Genomic DNA, 22,003 nt, shown 5'->3' on the forward strand with positions numbered 1-22,003 from the left:
CATTGCAGAACAATACAGAATGTTCTGCACAACGGAATCGTGACAGGTTATTTGTTCTCTGTATGACCGCCCACATATGGGACGTCCACACTGGGCATCATTGGTCTACTTACCTTTTCCGGTTTTCCCCTGGATCTAGTGGCCATACATTAGTCTCGGTGGCATCTTGGCTCGGGCAGGTTTGTAGGACGCCTCACCTTATGTGACCGCTCGGCGGTGACGCTCACGTACTCTTGACCTTGTGATCTACATCTCATCTCTCTCCAGTTCTGAAGCTCATTAATGGCCTCCATTAATCCTGAATACGTTAACGATGCATTTATGTACCATCAATTCACAATGTGAGTGCACAGTTTACAAACCCCGGGCTTATACGCGGCAGGAAATATAACAAGTTGGTGATGCAAAGCTCCCGGACAAATTAACAATCAACATTCAATGGCTCTTATCAAAGATTTATTGTGCTCCTTGGGGAGCGCGGCCAGATAACAATATACCAGTGCACTTGTCCTCTAAGATCAGCACCGTGATAGGAAATGATTTACTGGGTTACTTTTATATTTCCTGCCTCTATGGTAGAATGTGGAGGGAGATTTGTTTCCTTCCACCATCCTCATTTTTTTTTTTTTTTTTTACCCTTTTTTGCTTTTGGTGACACTTAGGATAGCAAAATATCTATGTGTTTTGGAAATACTTTTGCTGTCTGATTATTTCCTCCCTTCCTGATGGTATATTGTCTAGGCCTCTGTGAGTGATTGCTGTGAGTTTTAGTTTTGGTTTTTCCCCGTCTGTTTATTTGTGTGGGATTAATGACTCCTTTCCCAGCCCTCTCCTGGGCGGAGTCAGGGGGGGCCACTTGACCAGGGTTGTTCAAGAGCTAGGGCAAGGAAGGCGGCACAAACATCATCACCTTCAGACGTATCTTTGGAATAAGTTTCATCTGGGGTTCCCCTAGCTTGAGGGCCAGTTTAGGCTCCCCTATCCCTAGTGATCCCGTCACACTTCATGACACCAACCTATAAAATACTGGTACATCCTTTGTCCGGTGCGAGTGTGTGGAACGACCACCGGCCTCTAACAGCAGCAAGTGGAGTGAGCGATCGAGACCAAGGGTCCATTCTGATGTCCATATCATAGAATTTTTTTTTTTTTACCCACTGACATAGAAAGTATACAGGTTTAGATTCACCATAATTGTACTGATCTGAATGTTATGTTCACAATGAATTTTATTTTCTTTGCTGAATTGTTCCTCAAAGTCGCTTGGAAAAAGCTTCCTCTTTGTTCTTGGGAAATCCACTTTACTGTTTGTAAGAATAATTTTTTTTAGCAAATTTTTATTCCCCTTTTTTCCAGGAAAAAAACTGTCCCAAAATTGTTCAAAAGGTCTTACGGAAAAGAAAAACTTCTCCAACAGCTTCTCAGCAAAACGGCATGTGCACAGGATGTCTTTTTCAGGGGGATTATGCCTGGAACTTGCCTGAAAAAGCCACAAAAACTATGAACATGAGCACAGCAATATAAAAATGACTTGATGTGCACATGTTCAGTCTTTTTGCACATCTTTTAACTGCTTCAGGCTTTCTAGGTAATGAAGGGGCTATCTAGCTCATGAAGTGGACACCTGAGTCGTGAAGTGGACACCCGAGTCGTGAAGTGGACACCCGAGTCGTGAAGTGGACACCCGAGTCGTGAAGTGGACACCCGAGTCGTGAAGTGGACACCCGAGTCGTGAAGTGGACACCCGAGTCGTGAAGTGGACACCCGAGTCGTGAAGTGGACACCCGAGTCGTGAAGTGGACACCCGAGTCGTGAAGTGGACACCCGAGTCGTGAAGTGGACACCCGAGTCGTGAAGTGGACACCCGAGTCGTGAAGTGGACACCCGAGTCGTGAAGTGGACACCCGAGTCGTGAAGTGGACACCCGAGTCGTGAAGCGGACACCCGAGTCGTGAAGCGGACACCCGAGTCGTGAAGCGGACACCCGAGTCGTGAAGCGGACACCCGAGTCGTGAAGCGGACACCCGAGTCGTGAAGCGGACACCCGAGTCGTGAAGCGGACACCCGAGTCGTGAAGCGGACATCCAAGTGGCCAGTCCATTATTCTTCTCGCTGCTTCCTCTTGGAAGTCACCTATTATCAATACATGGTATTTTATTTTTTGTAATTTTTAGGACGCCGATCACAGTAATGTATTTGATCATTAAAGAAAAAAAGACAAAACCCACAGCAAAACAGAGGAATAAGGAATAAAAAGAAAATGACTTCTGGCTAGTGAATGCAAGACTTCCAACCTCCATCTCATATAAGGAGAAGAGACGCTGCAGCAGCTCAGTGTTGGCTGTATTGATTTATTGCCTGGCATTGTGTTCAGTGATGTCAGCGATTGCGCAGCTGTCGGCGGGAGAGCGGAGCGCACACCTCGTGCCCTTGTAGATTGCTGCTTCAGCTCATAGTCATCACTTGCTGTGTCTCGTCTGCGGTACCTACGTCTGCACCACACCTGCACCCCCCGCGGCCCCCCTGCTTTATCGTTACTTATCCTAATATAGCATCTTAATAGCTTTTTTTTTTCTTGCTGTGTAGGGTTAGATGTAGCAGAGATGCTTCTTTTGTTCACCATGATCACTCATGGAGCAATATTCTGCAGAGGGTTTAGGCTCTGTGCACACAGTCACGCTAGGGATCCGTGCGATCTTGGGGTTCTTCAGAGGCATAATACACATGAACTAAGTCTGGGGCCACAATGGACGCCGTATAAAGATGGCAGAGATCAGATCATGCTTGTTTGGACTCTGCATTATGGAGGTACCCTTGCATTTCACACATGTCTGTGGGCATTAGCGGGTGTCATGTATGTGTGGTCTCAGTCAACCATGTCTACAGCTCCCACAGGATCAGACATGTCTGTGGGCATCAGCGGGTGCCATGTATGTGTGGTCTCAGAGTCAACCATGTCTACAGCTCCCACAGGATCAGACATGTCTGTGGGCATCAGCGGGTGCCATGTATGTGTGGTCTCAGGGTCAACCATGTCTACAGCTCCCACAAGATCAGACATGTCTGTGGGCATCAGCGGGTGCCATGTATGTGTGGTCTCAGGGTCAACCATGTCTACAGCTACCCACAGGATCAGACATGTCTGTGGGCATCAGCGGGTGCCATGTATATGTGGTCTCAGGGTCAACCATGTCTACAGCTCCCACAGGATCAGACATGTCTGTGGGCATCAGCGGGTGCCATGTATGTGTGGTCTCGGGGTCAACCATGTCTACAGCTCCCACAGGATCACACATGTCTGTGGGCATTAGCGGGTGTCATGTATGTGTGGTCTCAGTCAACCATGTCTACAGCTCCCACAGGATCAGACATGTCTGTGGGCATCAGCGGGTGCCATGTATATGTGGTCTCAGGGTCAACCATGTCTACAGCTCCCACAAGATCAGACATGTCTGTGGGCATCAGCGGGTGCCATGTATGTGTGGTCTCAGGGTCAACCATGTCTACACTTCCCACAGGATCAGACATGTCTGTGGGCATTAGCGGGTGTCATGTATGTGTGGTCTCAGGGTCAACCATGTCTACAGCTCCCACAGGATCAGACATGTCTGTGGGCACCAGCGGGTGCCATGTATGTGTGGTCTCAGAGTCAACCATGTCTACAGCTACCCACAGGATTAGACATGTCTGTGGGAATCAGCGGGTGTCATGTATGTGTGGTCTCAGGGTCAACCATGTCTACAGCTACCCACAGGATCAGACATGTCTGTGGGCATTAGCGGGTGTCATGTATGTGTGGTCTCAGGGTCAACCATGTCTACAGCTCCCACAGGATCAGACATGTCTGTGGGCATCAGCGGGTGCCATGTATGTGTGGTCTCAGTCAACCATGTCTACAGCTCCCACAGGATCAGACATGTCTGTGGGCATTAGCGGGTGTCATGTATGTGTGGTCTCAGGGTCAACCATGTCTATAGCTCCCACAGGATCAGACATGGCTGTGGGTATCTGCCAGCACCATTTATGACTACTCTCGCTATCAGACATGTCTACCAGCACCGACAGGCACCACCGTGTATGAGTGGTCTCAGTCACACGTCTTCAGCCACCCACAGCCAGTATATGTACATGTGAGCTCTCAAAATCAGACGTGAGCATAAACCAACACCATGTATGACTGTTATCCCGATCAGACATATCTACTGGCACCCACAAGTGCCACGTATGAGTGGTCTCACGCTCATACAGGTTTAATACCACACACAGACACCATTATTGACTGCTTTCAGGGTCAGACATGTCTGTGGGCATTGGCAGTACGATAAATGACTACTCTCAGGGTCAGATATGTGTATAGACATCCGCCAATACCATAAATGAGTGTTCTCAGGGTCATACTTGTCTGTAGCTACCCATTATCATGGGTGTATCACAGGTGACACAGTCATGTGGTTTCTGGCAATAGAAGGTCACAGTGTTTAGCTGTGCATAATGCTCCCTGACTCTCCATTGTTCCTTCTTTTAGTATTTATTGTACTAGATAGCTTTACTGTTGGATTTTAATCTCTTCACCTTTAAGACCCAGCGGATCCCTCTTTACATCCATCTGATGATTATCAGTATTCCGCTTGTGCTTAAATAAATACTCCCATCTTCCCTGCACTGGTGCTGGTGATATTTTTCAGTTCACAAAAGCTCCGGTTGCAAGCAGGTGGCTTGCTCTCATTTGCGATATTGTTGTTGTTACTTTGCTGAACTCCTACCTCAGCCATTTAATGATAAGAAGTTCATGCATTTTCCCCTGTGTGTCATACTTGTGTCTTCTATAGTGTTTAGTGTGGTTGACAAAGAGCTCATCCCACTCGTTCCCTATTTATAGCCCAGCAGTAGGGATACTTAAGGTCAGGTATTCGGTTTGGCGTGGTGTGGAACCTATCTAGGGTGGTGAGGGACCCCAGGGACCAGCAGTAGGTTCGGTCAGGAGTCACCATCTCCCCCTTCGCTAGACACAGGGTTCCCCTTCCCTTTCACCGTTCGCTTGGTACTTCCCCGTACATAGTGTGACACACATAGACACCATGAGCTTCTGTTCCCTGGAGCAGACGTGTACTAGCACCTTCATGCACCAGAAATGACTTCTCCTAGGGTCACACATGTCTCTGTGCATCCAGAGGTGAGACCTTGATATTTTCAGAAGTTTAAGTCCTAAGTATACTAGAAAGGTGCAGCCAGTGACAGCAGAGAACAATGGGGCCATGTTTTTTTTTTCTTCTTTGTTATTTTTCTTCTTTTTTTTTTTTTTAATGTTAATTTCTTTCCTAATTTATAATATGGGGTAAATTCCTGGACTTATACTGTGTTTCTTTCCCTTTGAAATAGGGGTCTTCAGATGTAAGCCCTGAGGCAGAATATCAGCTGTGCCTTTCCCTCTTTGATACCACCTACCACCATTTCTTTGGAAGGACTTGGAAAAGTCTGACAAAACCCTTAAGAACAGTCACTGGTCAAACACCCAAAGTTGTCTTCAATGAGGTAAGTGACCAGGGGGTAACGGCAGAGTCCTAGGCCTCGAAGCCAAATCTGCATCTGTATTGGCCTTCAGCCTTCTCTAGTGTTGGCCTACTCATATGGACCGGTAAGAGCTTTTGGGCACTGAAAGGGGTAAGTCCCTGATCTAGGTCAGAACATTTACTCCCCAATAATGGTAAGTACATGGAGACTGGAAGGCTTAGCTGTTATTGTATATAGGAGGGGTGATGCTCAAAGATCTTAGCCTTGGAGTGATGCTCTAAATCTAAGTTCCCTGCCTCCTGTCTTATACCCACCTGCCGCCATCTTCATCCTCTATCGCCACCACTCTGGTTGGTCTCCTGCGATTTGTGATCTGCCAGCAGCTCCAGTGTTTCATGGAGCCAGAGGTCACAAGTCAATACCACTTCATGAGAGCTTTGTTCTGGCTCACATAGACTTGTTTTGAGTGCTTGTGATGTAACTTCTGTTTTCCGGCCAGTCGGAAGTTGGCGCCGCGGGAATAGTGCAACGCCGAAAAAGGATGACAATGCCGTAGAGTGAGTATAATACCAGAGGCTTAAGGGGGCTTTACACGCTACGATATCGTTAATGTTTTATCGTCGGGGTCACGTCGTTAGTGACGCACATCCGGTGTCATTAACGATATCGCAGCGTGTGACACTTACCAGCGACCTTAAGCGACCTCAAAAATGGTGAAAATCGTTCACCATGGAGAGGTCGTCCCAAAGTCAAAAATCGGTAAGGGTTGTTTAGCGTTGTGGTTCATCGCTCATGCGGCAGCACACATCACTATGTGTGACACCGCAGGAGCGAGGAACGTCTCCTTACCTGCCGCCGGCCACAATGATCAAGGAAGGAAGTGGGCAGGATGTTACGTCCTGCTCATCTCCGCCCCTCTGCTTTGATTGGCCGGCCACTTATTGACGTCGCTGTGATGCCGAACGTCCCTCCCCCTTGAAGGAGGGATTGTTCGGCAGTCACAGCGCCGCCGCCGACCAGGTAAGTGCGTGTGACACTGCCGTAGCGATAATGTTCGCTACGGCAGCGATCACAAACAATCGCATGCGCGACGGGGGCGGGTACTTACATGGTCGCTATCGCTAGAAATTGCTAGCGATATCACTACCGTGTAAAGCCCCCTTTAGATTTAAAGAAACAATCCAGAATTGAAAAACAAGCGCTGGAGTGGAGATTTAACACTAGAACTACTGAGGTAGTCATTTTGACTACTTTGCACCATGTATTTCTATATAGGTGTCACGAGTCCAGTAGTTCTAGTGTTAAAGGTTTTCTCTTTGGGCCATCAATATCTGATTGGTGAGGATCGAACACCCGACACCACCATTGACCACCGTAACTAGCTCTGGCCACAGCCAGGTTTAGCCATGGAATGGAACAACGATGCACATCTGTATAGCGGCCGCTGCCGAGTGCTGCAGATCAGCTCCACGTGTCGGACACTACCGATCGATATTGATGACCTAAATGGGGATGGATCATCATTATCAGGGGACACAAGACTGTTAAGGCCCCGTTACACACAACGACGTATCTAATGATATATCGCCGGGGTCACGGATTCCGTGATGCACATCCGGCATCGTTAGTGACGTCGTTGCGTGTGACAGCAAGGAACGACTGTTAACGATGGAAAATACTCACCAAATCGTCCATCGTTGACACGTCGTTCATTTTCAAAAATAGTTGATTGTTGAGGACGCAGGTTGTTTGTCGTTCCCGAGGCAACACACATCACTATGTGTGACACCGCAGGAACGAGGAACATCACGGTACCTGCGGCCGCCGGCAATGCGGAAGGAAGGAAGAAGGTGGGCGGGATGTTCGGGCCGCTCATCTCTGCCCCTCCACTTCTATTGGGCGGCCGCTTAGTGATGTCGCTGTGACGCCGAACAAACCGCCCCCTTAGAAAGGAGGCGGATCGCCAGCCAAAGCGACGTCGCAGGGAAGTTAAGTCCGTCTCACGGGTGTAAGCGATGTTGTGTGCCACGGGCAGCGATTTGCCCGTGACACACAACCGACGGGGGCGGGTACGCTCGCTAGCGATATCGATACCGATATCGCAGCGTGTAAAGTACCCTATAGATTTAAAGAAACCGTCCAGCATTGAAAAACAAACTCTGGAGTGGAGATTTAAAGGTTTTCTCTTTGGGCCATCAGTATCAGATCGGTGAGGGTCCAACACCCAGCACCACCATTGAACACTGGCACTAGCTCTGGCCGCAGCCAGGTTTAACCATGGAATGGAGCAACAATGCACATCTGTATAGTGGCCGCTGCAGAGTGGTGCAGATCAGCTCCCTGTGTCGGACCCCACCGATCGATATTGATAACCTAATACGAGGATGGATCATCATTATCAGGGGGCACAAGACCGTTAATGGCCAATAGGATCCATCGAATCCTGAGAGTGAAGGGGCCACCGCAGTGATTCTATAATTCTTTTCTGTACAGTGGTGGTCCGGCCCCCCGCTGCACAGCGAGCTGCAGATGGACTTGGATGTGGTTGCGTTGCTCTTCTCCGCACACCAGGAGGTTGATGGCTCATTCTAGAGATGTGTCATCACTTGACAGGATGGAAAAACCATGTTAAGATGTGAATCATCTGCCACTATAGTTTGCATGTAAGAGGATGGTGCTGGACATGGATAGTTCATCACTGCCAAGTTAGGGATATTTGTTTTTGGGTGACATTTTAGGATGAGTCTACAATGCCCTGTAACCTTTTCAGGTGACCTTACTGTGATCTTCTCTAATCTTTTGGATGCTCATGTCCAACTGTTCAATGTTTCAGGACTTTTTGCACAAGTTGCTGTTCTCTAACAAGGAGCTTAATGGCAAAATTCACAACAGGTGTTTGATCCATGAATCGCCCATACATTACGGGGTTCAATTAGAATTGGTATTAAACCGTCCTCCTCATCACGATGTTCACATTTTGATATCATGAGACCAAGACGACACCTATCAATTGATCAGCAGTAACGCGCCATTGCGAAACTTCAAGCAGGATGTTCTCAGACAGAAGAGACCACTGAGCTTAGAGAGTCACAGAGTGTCACCAGCAGGTTGTACAGAGACACAGAGAGATTGGAAGAGTCACAGAAAGGAAGAGAAGTGGACGTCCTCTGGCCACATCCCACACTCATGACCGCTTCATTGTGAACAATGTCCTTCAGAACCTGATGCTGAATGCTACACAACTGCAGGCACATTTAAGGGAGCTGAGAGGCACCAAGTGTCACATCAGACCATTCAAAACAGTGTACATCAGCATGATCTGTGTGCTAGACGACCTGAAAGGTACCTGACCCCACCACCGGGCACAGGTATCATCTACGCTGGACGAAGGCCCATTGGGCCCCAGTGCTGGTCACTGATGAAAAGCGAATCATGCTGAGCAGAAATGATGGCAGCCAGTGATGCTGAAGACATCAAGGAGAGCGCTATAGATCACCCACTGTTGTCACCAGATGAGCCTTTGGTGGTGTTACAGTGTGGGCCGGTGTGTCTACTCAGTACAGAACTGCCCTACACTGTGTAACTGGTACAGTGACAAGATCCTACTACTGGAATAACATGATTACTCCATTCATTTTACCTCTACATGAACAACACATACTATTTGCACCAGAACTCCTAGTGCTCTTGTTTATTACATGAACAACACCAGCCTAATGTCATCTCCATGGATGACAATGCTCCATGCATCAAGGTCATATCTTTAGGGAACAGCTGCTGGAGACTAGAGGACCTCAACTGGAGCGGCTGCACTTTCTCCAGACCTGAATTCCATAGAAAACCTATGGTATCAGCTGAGTCGCTGTGTTGAGGCTGTAACTCTGTACCCCAGAACCTCAATGATCTGATGGCCACCCTTCAAGAAGAGTGTGATGCCGAACCTCAGCAGACAGTAACTCCACTTGTGACCAGCAGGAGGCTTTGTTGTCAGCTGTAATCGATGCTCAAGGCCACAAGACAAGTTTATTGAGATATTGACTTTTGTTGTTTTTTTTTTTGGAGGGGGGTTGTCATTAATGGGACTGTGACTGATCACCGGTGTAAAAGTCCCTAGCATGACTGCAGTGAGGAGCGGTATAAATGAGGCAGTGGTCTAATGTGTATTTAGACTCTTTGTACAGAGTCCATTAGGCTGACACAAACAGCTGAGCCCATCCATATGGCACACAAGTGGGAGCTGTCACAGATTTTACACTGAAGGGCAGAAATTTTGAGCTGCGCCTCTGCTTCTGTTTTAAGCGGGCTTTACACGCTGCGATATCGGTCCCGAAATCGCCAGCGTGGGTACCCGCCCCCATCTGTTGTGCGACACGAGCAAATCGCTGCCCGTCCCGCACAACATCGCCCAGACCCGTCACACTACTTACCTGCCCGGCGATGTCGCTGTGACCGGCAAACCGCCTCCTTTCTAAGGGGGGGCGGTCTGTGCGGCGTCACAGCGACGTCACTGAGCAGCCGCCCAATAGCAGCGGAGGGGTGGAGCTGAGCGGGACGTAACATCCTGCCCACCTCCTTCCTTCCGCATAGCGGCCGAGAGGCAGGTAAGGAGAGCTTCCTCGTTCCTGCGGTGTCACACAGAGCGATGTGTGCTGCCGCAGGAACGAGGAACAACCTCTTTACTGCTGCAGTAACGATTTTTGAGAATGGACCCCCATGTCACCGTTGAGCGATTTTGCACGTTTTTGCAACGATGCAAAATCGCTCATCGGTGTCACACGCAACGGCATCGCTAATGCGGCCGGATGTGCGTCACCAATTCCGTGACCCCAACGAGTTCGCATTAGCGATGTCGTAGCGTGTAAAGCCCCCTTTAGGTTTTTCCTTACTGTCAGATTTCTTTTTTCCATGTGCATTCTACACAATGACCACTAGATGGCGGCAGAGTTCCATGCAGATGCCGTCCTCTGGGTTCTGATGAATTAATGGCAGGCATTCAGCGCTGCAGCTCCCCGTCATTCTTCTGACACTCCTAATTCATGAGAGATGGCTGCTCCCTGAGTGGAAGCTGTTTACAATATACATGCATACATAGAAAGTGCATTCAGCGCTCCCAAGTGCGGCTCAGTGCTGACAGCTGGGAGTGCGGGAAGCCCGAAATGTTTAATATTTATGTGTTTTAGGCTGATATTTTCTGCTTTTCATTTGTTTGCTTGTTTATTGTGCACTTAAAGGGAACCTGTCACATTGTACATACAGTCCAATCTGTGGACAGCGCGGTATAGAGGAGAAGTAACTCAGCAGCGGGACGATATAGAGCTTTGTTGGAAAAGATTCAGTATATTTTGTATGTATTCATTGAAAAATGCCTGGTGTGTATTGTATGCCTGGTTGTTATTTTAGCTGTTTACAAAAACATGTTCAGAAATACAATTATATATATAATATGGGCTGAAAGTGCACACTCCCAGCTGCAATATGAGAGTTTTCACATCCAAATCGGAGAAAGGGTTTAGGAATCATAGCTCTGTAATGCATAGCCTCCTCTTTTTCAAGGGACCAAAAGTAATTGGACAAGGGACTCTATGGGCTGCAATTAACTCTGAAGGCATCTCCCTCGTTAAACTGTAATCAATGAAGTAGTTAAAAGGTCTGGGGTTGATTACAGGTGTGTGTGGTTTTGCATTTGGAAGCTGTTGCTGTGACCAGACAACATACGGTCTAAGGAACTCTCAATTGAGATGAAGCAGAACATCCTGAGGCTGAAAAAAAAGAAAAAATCCATCAGAGAGATAGCAGACATGCTTGGAGTAGCAAAATCCACAGTCGGGTACATTCTGAGGAAAAAGGAATTGACTGGTGAGCTTGGGAACTCAAAAAGGCCTGGGCATCCACGGATGACAACAGTGGTGGATGATCGCCGCATACTTTCTTTGGTGAAGAAGAACCCGTTCACAACATCAACTGAAGTCCAGAACACTCTCAGTGAAGTAGGTGTATCTGTCTCTAAGTCAACAGTAAAGAGAAGACTCCATGAAAGTAAATACAAAGGGTTCACATCTAGATGCAAACCATTCATCAATTCCAAAAATAGACAGGCCAGAGTTAAATTTGCTGAAAAACACCTCATGAAGCCAGCTCAGTTCTGGAAAAGTATTCTATGGACAGATGAGACAAAGATCAACCTGTACCAGAATGATGGGAAGAAAAAAGTTTGGAGAAGAAAGGGAACGGCACATGATCCAAGGCACACCACATCCTCTGTAAAACATGGTGGAGGCAACGTGATGGCATGGGCATGCATGGCTTTCAATGGCACTGGGTCACTTGTGTTTATTGATGACATAACAGCAGACAAGAGTAGCCGAATTAATTCTGAAGTGTACCGGGATATACCTTCAGCCCAGATTCAGCCAAATGCCGCAAAGTTGATCGGATGGTGCTTCATAGTACAGATGGACAATGACCCCAAGCATACAGCCAAAGCTACCCAGGAGTTCATGAGTGCAAAAAAGTGGAACATTCTGCAATGGCCAAGTCAATCACCAGATCTTAACCCAATTGAGCATGCATTTCACTTGCTCAAATCCAGACTTAAGACGAAAAGACCCACAAACAAGCAAGACCTGAAGCTGCGGCTGTAAAGGCCTGGCAAAGCATTAAGAAGGAGGAAACCCAGCGTTTGGTGATGTCCATGGGTTCCAGACTTAAGGCAGTGATTGCCTCCAAAGGATTCGCAACAAATATTGAAAATAAAAATACTTTGTTTGGGTTTGGTTTATTTGTCCAATTACTTTTGACCTCCTAAAATGTGGAGTGTTTGTAAAGAAATGTGACAATTCCTACAATTTCTATCAGATATTTTTGTTCAAACCTTCAAATTAAACGTTACAATCTGCACTTGAATTCTGTTGTAGAGGTTTCATTTCAAATCCAATGTGGTGGCATGCAGAGCCCAACTCGCGAAAATTGTGTCACTGTCCAAATATTTCTGGACCTAACTGTATATATATAATATATATATATATATATATATATAAAAATGAGTCCAGTGGGCAGTCCTACTTGTGATTGACAGCTATCTCTGCAAGCACAGTCATTCTGAGAATACTGTCAATCATTAGTAGGACCGCCCACTGGACTGCTATGTATACAACCAGGGATTTCAAGGAATAAAACCCAAGTTATACTGAATATTTCTAGCAAAAATGTATACCGATCTGATCCGATCACAGACCAGATCCGACATGACAGCTTCCCTATGAGTTAGTAACACATGTTCTTCTGGGCATAGATATAGATAGAGACGGGTCACTATAAGGAGGTCTTGTAATCTTTAATCTAGTGCCCCCTATAATATTAAGTGCAGCTGCAAATCATCTTGTAAAACGTTTGTGCCAAGTCTCTTATAATTGTTCTGCTGGACTATAGTAACTGTGTCAGAGAATCCCCATAATTTTAGGGCTCACCTTAGCACCCCCAAATGTAACAGGCCATACCCCTTTAGTAATATTGATTCTAAAAGTAGCCGTACTAGTGTTCCCATTATAAAAGTCCCATAGAGCTCTTATATGTGACAGCGTGCCTATGGATCGTCAGCCCAACTCCTTGGCCCTACACAACTATAATCACTGAAGTTGACCTCCCAACTTTTAAAGATGGGAAATGTTTTTTATTTGCCAGTCCACAAACCTATCCTCACCCAGTCCATTTAGAGTGTGAACATAGAAATGGTGCCCCTAGTGAGGCCCATGAATGTTCCCACCTATTGCGAAACCCTCATTAGGGTCTACATACAGTATGACAGCCCCACAATAGCTACATAGTATGATGCCCCATAGAAACCTCCCTCCACAAAGTATGATGGCCCATAGTGCCCCTATTCACACGATAATGCCCCTGAGTACTCCTCACTCATTATGATGCCCTCACATTGCCCCCTCACATAGTGCCATCCACACACAATATAATACACTGCAGTGCTCTTCACATGATTCCCCCAAAGTGCTCCTCTTACAGTATGATGCCCTAACAATAACCCTCATACTTTATACTGCCTTTTTAAATTATGATATTGCTCATACATTAGTACGTTAAAGAAGTTGTCCAGTTACCAAAACTGATTTTTTTTTTCTGATAAATCTTGCTAATATGTGCCCCTCAACACATCTATTATGTTTTTTCAGCAAAATTACCTTTCATTGTGCACTAGCAGCACATGCTCATTGCTGGCTCCAGCTCTGATGGGGTTAATCTCTCCTCTGACTTCCTGTGTTCAGTTCCTACAAGTCCCAGAATTCTTTGTGGCTCTAGGGCGGTGTCTGGCTTATCTAACACACCCATTGTGTCTAATACACCCACTCTGCTCCCACCCAAACCCTCCTCCCTGCCTCTTCCCAGTGGATGCACTGAGATCAATTACACAGAGACAGCAGCAGCTCTACACAGCCAGGGGAAGAAAGTGTGTGTGCGCGTATATACAGTGTGTGTATATACCGTGTGTGTGCATATATACAGTGTGTGTATATACCGTGTGTGTGCGTATATACAGTGTGTGTGTGTATATACCGTGTGTGTGTGCGTATATACAGTGTGTGTATATACCGTGTGTGTGCGTATATACAGTGTGTGTGTGTGTGTATATACCGTGTGTGTGTGTGCGTATATACAGTGTGTGTATATACCGTGTGTGTGCGTATATACCGTGTGTGTGCGTATATACAGTGTGTGTGTGTATATACAGTGTGTGTGTGAGTGTGTATGTGTGTGTGTATGTCATACTCACCTGTCTGCAGGGTCCCGGTGCCATGCCCGCTTCCAGCCCCTGTCTCGGTACCGCCGCTCTGGCAGTGTGCAGTCTCCCCGGGGCACGTACGAAGCTTGCAGGACCTGGCGGTGGATCACCTGATGCAGTCACCTGACGCATCAGCTGATCGTAGTCTCGCCGGCTTTTTCGCGCCCGGCCGGCTATCAGCTGATCCTGCCGTCAGGGGACTTCATCAGCTGATTACCGGCAGCTCCTGCAGCGATGGGACAGGATCATACTCCGCGCCAGGAGCTGCCGGTAATCAGCACAGACGTGAGTATTTATTTATTTTTTTTTTTTTTTGCACTGATGCTTCAGCTGATTGTATAATCGGCTTTTATACAATCAGCTGATGTATGATGTGATTCACATCCTTTAACCTGACACATCATCTGATCGGTATGCCTTCCAGCAAACCGATCAGATGATATTGGATCCGGATTGGACGGCGCGGGACCCTAACCCAGGATTACTGCGGAGGGGGGTTTATTTCAATAAAGATGGAGTCACTAATTGTGTTGTGTTTTATTTCTAATAAAAATATTTTTCTGTGTGTTGTGTTTTTTTTTTTTTTCTTATCATTACTAGAAATTCATGGTGGTCATGTCTAATATTGGCGTGACACCATGAATTTCGGGCTTAGGGCTAGCTGATAATATACAGCTAGCCCTAACTCCATTATTACCCGGCTAGCCACCCGGCATCAGGGCAGCTGGAAGAGTTGGATACAGCACCAGAAGATGGCGCTTCTATGAAAGCGCCATTTTCTGGGGTGGCTGCGGACTGCAATTCGCAGTGGGGGTGCCCAGAAAGCTTGGGCACCCTTCACTGTGGATTCCAATCCCCAGCTGCCTAGTTGTACCCGGCTGGACACCAAAATTAGGCGAAGCTCACGTCATTTTTTTTTTAAATTATTTCATGAAATTCATGAAATAAAAAAAAAAGGGCTTCTCTATATTTTTGGTTCCCAGCCGGGTACAAATAGGCAGCTGGGGGTTGGGGGCAGCCCATACCTGCCTGCTGTACCCGGCTAGCATACAAAAATATGGCGAAGCCCATGTCATTTATTTTTTCTTTTTGGTTAAAAAACTGCATACAGTCCTGGATGGAGGATGCTGAGCTTTGTAGTTCTGCAGCTTCTGTCTGCTCTCCTGCATACACTAGTGAATGAAGGATGCTGAGCCTTGTAGTCCTGCAGCTGCTGTCTGCTCTCCTGCATACACTAGTGAATGGAGGATGCTGAGCCTTGTAGTCCTGCAGCTGCTGTCTGCTCACCTGCATACACTAGTAAATGGAGGATGCTGAGCCTTGTAGTCCTGCAGCTGCTGTCTACTCTCCTGCATACACTAGTGAATGGAGGATGCTGAGCCTTGTAGTCCTGCAGCTGCTGTCTGCTCTCCTGCATACACTAGTGAATGGAGGATGCTGAGCCTTGTAGTTCTGCAGCTGCTGTCTGCTCTCCTCCATTCACTAGTGTATGCAGGAGAGCAGACAGCAGCTGCAGAACTACAAGGCTCAGCATCCTCCCTTCACTAGTGTAAGCAGGAGAGAAGACAGCAGCTGCAGAACTACAAGGCTCAGCATACTCCATCCCGGACTGTATGCAGTTTTTTGCCAAAAAAGAAAAAAAAAAATGACGTGGGCTTCGCCATATTTTTGTATGCTAGCCGGGTACAGCAGGCAGGTACGGGCTGCCCCCAACCCCCAGCTGCCTATTTGTACCCGGCTGGGAACCAAAAATATAGAGAAGCCCTTTATTTTTTTATTTCATGAATTTCATGAAATAATTAAAAAAAAAAAATGACGTGAGCTTCGCCTAATTTTTGTGTCCAGCCGGGCACAACTAGGCAGCTGGGGATTGGAATCCACAGTGCAGGGTGCCCAAGCTTTCTGGGCACCCCCACTGCGAATTGCAGTCCGAAGCCACCCCAGAAAATGGTGCTTTCATAGAAGCGCCATCTTCTGGTGCTGTATCCAACTCTTCCAGCTGCCTTGATGCCAGGTGGCTAGCCGGGTAATAATGGAGTTAGGGCTAGCTGTATATTATCAGCTAGCCCTAAGCCCGAAATTCATGGTGTCACGCCAATATTAGACATGGCCACCATGAATTTCTAGTAATGATAAAGATAAAAAAAAAAACACAACACACAGAAAAATATTTTTATTAGAAATAAAACACAACACAATTAGTGACTCCATCTTTATTGAAATAAACCCCCCTCCGCAGTAATCCTGGGTTAGGGTCCCGCGCCGTCCAATCCGGATCCAATATCATCTGATCGGTTTGCTGGAAGGCAAAGCGATCAGATGATGTGCCAGGTTAAACTACGTGAATCACATGACACATCAGCTGATTGTATAATCGGCTTTTATACAATCAGCTGATGCATCAGTCGAAAAAATAAATAAATAAATACATACTCAGTTATGTGCTGATTACCGGCAGCTCCTGCAGCGATCGATTGGACAGGAGTATGATCCTGTCCCATCGCTGCAGGAGCTGCCGGTAATCAGCTGATGAAGTCCCCTGACGGCAGGAGCAGCTGATAGCCGGCCGTACGCAAAAAAGCCGGCAACACCGCGAGAATCGATGAGCTGATCCACCGCCAGGTCCTGCAAGCTTCGTACGTGCCCCGGGGAGACTGCACACAGCCAGAGCGGCGGTACCGAGACAGGGGCTGGGAGTGGACATGGCACCGTGACCCTGCAGACAGGTGAGTATGGCATTTTTTTTTTTCTACTGTTCACTTTGGTTTTCGCCGCTGCCTCCACCTCCCGCCCAGACATGGCGCCGCACGGAGCTGACATGCACAGGACGGGAGGTGGACGCAGCGGTGACGGTACCGGGAGGATTCATCCTTCTGTGTTTACCAACAGAAGGAATCCTCTTCCTGTACACGTCACTGTAGTACCCACCCCTTGCGTTTATAGCTGCGTTTTTAGTCATAGAAACGCAGCTATATGCGTTTTTCATTGCGTTGTTGAACATCTCATTGAACTCAATGGGTGAAAAACGCAGTGAAAAACGCAGAAATAATTGACATGCTGCATTTTTGTGGTCAACACAAAAACGCAGCTACAAAAAAACGCTGTCTGCGGACAGCACTTCTGAAAACCCATAGACATTGCTGGGGAAGCAATGTCACTGCATTTTCAGCACAAAAATGTGGTAAAAAACGCCGCAAAAAACGCCTAGTGCGCACAATGGCATAGACTTTACTCGGGAAGCAAAGTCATGCAGTTTTCTGAGTAAAAACGCACCAGAAAAACGCGGAAAAACGCCACGAAAAACGCACTGTGTGAACTTACCCTTAGTTGGTGACATGCAGCTTCGCAGGTGACAGAGCAGAGCAAGTTGGTGACATGCTCTGCTCTGACACATAGTGTGCTGCATGTCACTGTATCCACTCTGGGACTTGTTGTGCAGGTGACCGGATGCTACATGTCACTAACTGTCTCCACTCTGGGACTTGTTCTGCAGGTGAGAGTGTATACAGTTGGTACTATGCAGCAGAAATCACAGAGTGGAGACAGATAGTGACATGTAGCATCCGGTCACCTGCACAACAAGTCCCAGAATGGAGACAGTGACATGCAGCACACTATGTGTCAGAGCAGAGCATGTCACTGTCTCCACTCTGGGACTTGTCGTGCAGGTGACCGGATGCTACATGTCACTGTCTCCACTGTGGTACTTGTTGTGCAGGTGACAGAGTGGAGCAGATTGGTCCCATGCAGCGTCCGGTCACCTGTGCTGCTGGTGGGAGTATATGATCACACTTAAGACACCGCCCGCTCTCCTGACAGCTGAGCACAGCGGGCGGGTGGACAGTGTGATCACATACTTGCGTGACAGGGGGGATTTCAGCGGAGGAAACCCCCCCTGTACTCCACACTGGAGCCCGTACCTCCCACAGCTGAATGCTGGTAAGCGCGCGCTCTGCCTTCACCGCTCCACACACTGGCGTCCTCCGGATCCTCCCCTCGATGCTGGGCTGTGACGTCAGGTAGTCACCGCCCACAGCCCAGTCAATCACTGTGAGTGGCGCCGGCATCCTCTGATGTACCCGTCCAGTTTGAGAGCCCGGAAATGCCGGGACGTCAGAGGATGCTGGCGGCCACAGCTCCAGGGGGTCATGTGACCGGCACTGAGCGTGCAGGATAGCGCCGCTCAGTGCCCGAAATGGAAATAGAGGCTATTGAAGAAGATGCATACAATGGTAAGTGAGAATCATTGGGGAAAAAAAAAAATGGGTGAACCACCCCTTTAACAGTGCCCCCAGACATACAGCGCCCCCAGACATACAGCATGATGCCCCCATAGTGCCCATCATACAGTATGATGCCCTCACAGTGTCTGACTTATAGTATGGTGCCCTCACGGTGACCCTTATACATTATACTGCCTTTACAGTGCCCCTTTTAAATTAGAATATTGCTCATAGAATACATTAGTTCCTTCACAATGCCCCCACACATATGGCATGATGCCCCCACAGCGGCCATCATACAGTATGATGCCCTGACAGTTCCCTATTCATAGTATGGTTCCCACACACAGTATGATGCCTTCACAGTGCCCATGTTGTAGTATGGTGCCCCTCATAACATAGTGCCTCCATAGTGACCCTCATACAGCATAATGCCCCCACAGTGCCCCTCATACCATAGTACCTTCACAGTGCCCATTATACAGTATGATGTTCCTACCATGCGCCTTATAATATTGTGCCTCTACAGTACCCCTCATACAGTGTAATGCCCCCACTGTGCCCCACCTACATTATGATGCCTACATCGTGCTCCTCGTACAGTTTAATGCCCTAACAGTACCTCTCATACAGTGTAATGCCCCCACTGTGCCCCACCTACATTATGATGCCCCCACTATGCTCCTCGTACAGTATAATGCCCTCACAGTTCTCCTCATACAGTGTGATGCCCCCACAGTGCCCCACCTATATAATGATGCCCCCACCGTGCTCCTCGTACAGTATAATGCCCTCACAGTGCCCCTCATACAGTGTAATGCCCCTACTGTGCCCCATCTACATTATGTTGCCCCCATCGTGCTCTTCATACAGTATAATGCCCTCACAGTGCCCCTTATACTGTGCCCCACCTACATTATGATCCCCCCACCGTGCTCCTCGTACAGTATAATGCCCTCACAGTGCCCCTTATACATTGTAATGCCCCCACTGTGCCCCACCTACATTATGATGCCCCCACTGTGCTTCTCGTACAGTATAATGCCCTCACAGTGCCCCTTATACTGTGCCCCACCTACATTATGATGCCCCCACCGTGCTCCTCGTACAGTTTAATGCCCTAACAGTACCCCTCATACAGTGTAATGCCCCCACTGTGCCCCACCTACATTATGATGCCCCCACTGTGCTCCTCGTACAGTATAATGCCCTCACAGTGCCCCTCATACAGTGTGATGCCCGCACAGTGCCCCACCTATATAATGATGCCCCCACCGTGCTCCTCGTACAGTATAATGCCCTCACAGTGCCCCTCATACAGTGTAATGCCCCTACTGTGCCCCATCTACATTATGTTGCCCCCACCGTGCTCTTCATACAGTATAATGCCCTCACAGTGCCCCTTATACTGTGCCCCACCTACATTATGATCCCCCCACCGTGCTCCTCGTACAGTATAATGCCCTCACAGTGCCCCTTATAGATTGTAATGCCCCCACTGTGCCCCACCTACATTATGATTCCCCCAACGTGCTCCTCGTACAGTATAATGCCCTCACAGTGCTTCTCATAACAGTGTTTCCGCTGTGCCCCTCATACAATATGATGCCCTCATAGTGCCCCTCATACACTGTGATGCCTTCCGTGTCCCTCCCAAGGGATGATGGTTCCACACACAATATACAGTAATATCCTGCATACATTGTAGTGGTCACACATTGCCTCCTCCCACAGTTTGATGCCTTCTCAGTGTCCCAAAATAGTGCAGAGAGAATAGGCTTTAAAATCTCCCTCCCACCAACAAAGAAAAGCTGACGTTTTTGTAGGGTAGCAAATTTTCATTACTTTTCCGCTGTTCTGACTTGTTCTTAATGAAGTGATGTTCTAATATTGTCTTCTGCAAGAACTGATCCAGCGGAGCTACAGTGAGCAACTCTGATCACGTTGTGAGCACAGGTCCATTTTTTAGGCTGGATCTATAGGATTAAGCTCAAATCGCAACGTCCTATGCGAACATCGCATCTAATGATTTCCTAGGGTGCCACAAGGATATGTGTTGTATTGATACTGACATGGAAAATCCTTAAAAAAAGGTATTAAAAAGTCCAAGTTAAATGGCACACTGTGTGCATAATAATGCCGCATATGGGGCACTTGGTTTTGGTTGTACTCTGTCTCCATCTGCTGGTGACAAAAGTGAACTGCTCAATATACTGACTGCTTCATTGAGAGTAGAAAGGTTTGTGACTCGGTGCAGTCATTCTACATGAATTCTAGCAAACTGCTTCAGCTTTATACAGCCGTAATAAAAAAATATACATGAAATGTCGAATTATTGTCCTGTAAGATGTGATTGACAACATATGAACAGGCAGGAGAAATACCAAACCTATAAATTACACGTAGGGCACCTGGTAATTGAGAAGGCACTTTCTTAAAGGGATGCTGAATCTAAAGATTGCCAGTATTTACTATGTGGTGAGTGTGCTTATTGTTCACTGTTATCAGCCTTTTTGATCTGGAGGAATACTTTATGGTAGCGTCCTGAGCGGAGTCCAGGAAAATCACTACTTCTTGGAGCTCATAGAACATCCTGATGTCATAACAAACATTCCTGTGCACTGATACATAATGTCCCAGAGGTGCTCAATTGGGTTAAGGTCTGGGGAACGTGAAGACCAGTCACCGACTTCAATGCCTCCATCATCCAGGAGCCGCCTTCACTTTGGCCGCACCACCAGGCCATACCCTAACTGCACACATTAAAGTCTCTGATGTTTCTTAATTTGTGGCCTGTACGGTTGAAACCAGAAGTTTCCATCCACTATCTAGAAAAACACATCTGCATATTTTTCATGAAATCAGAATAAACCTTTCCCGTTTTATGTCACTTAGTAACCAAAATTATTTATATTTACCAAATGCCCGAATAATGAGAGAGATGTTTTAAGGCATTTTTATTACTTTCTGCAAAGTCAAAAGTTTACATACACTGAGTACTATACCTTTAAACAATATGGGACAGCCCATGTGATGATGTCATGTCTTTGGAAGCTTCTAATAGGTTTATTGGCAACATATGAGTTAATTAGAGACGCACCTGTGGATGTATTTTAATGCACACCTGAAATACACTGCGTCTTTGTGTAGCATCATGGGAAAGTCAAAAGAAATCAGTTAAGATCTCAGGAAGAGAATTGTGGATTGGCAGAAGTCTGGTTCATCCTTGGGTGCAATTTCCAGATACCTGAAGGTGCCTCGTTCATCTGTACAAATAATTATACTCAAGTACAAACAAAATGGGAAAATCCAGCCATCATACCTCTCAGGAAGGAGATGGGTCCTGTCTGACCAAAGCACATTCATCTCTGGTACACATGTGCAGATCAGCTCAAGAACAAAGGCAAAAGACCTTGTGAAGATGCTGGCGGAAGCTGGTAAGATTGTGTCATTATCCACAGTGAAACAAGTACTGTAT

At 47.2% G+C, this 22,003-nt stretch overlaps 1 protein-coding gene across 1 annotated transcript in view; it reads left to right on the forward strand.

The window, feature by feature from the left end:
* Window positions 1-22,003, forward strand: part of NPHP4 (nephrocystin 4) — a 355,418-nt gene that overhangs the window by 17,275 nt on the left and 316,140 nt on the right. Inside the window, exon 3 of the mRNA XM_075328429.1 lies at window positions 5,380-5,532. Coding sequence (XP_075184544.1) covers window positions 5,380-5,532 — 153 coding nt within the window. The remainder of the gene's footprint in view (window positions 1-5,379; window positions 5,533-22,003) is intronic.

This window comes from Anomaloglossus baeobatrachus, chromosome 11 (genome assembly GCF_048569485.1).
Source record: "Anomaloglossus baeobatrachus isolate aAnoBae1 chromosome 11, aAnoBae1.hap1, whole genome shotgun sequence".
In the NCBI taxonomy this organism is placed as follows: domain Eukaryota; kingdom Metazoa; phylum Chordata; class Amphibia; order Anura; family Aromobatidae; genus Anomaloglossus; species Anomaloglossus baeobatrachus.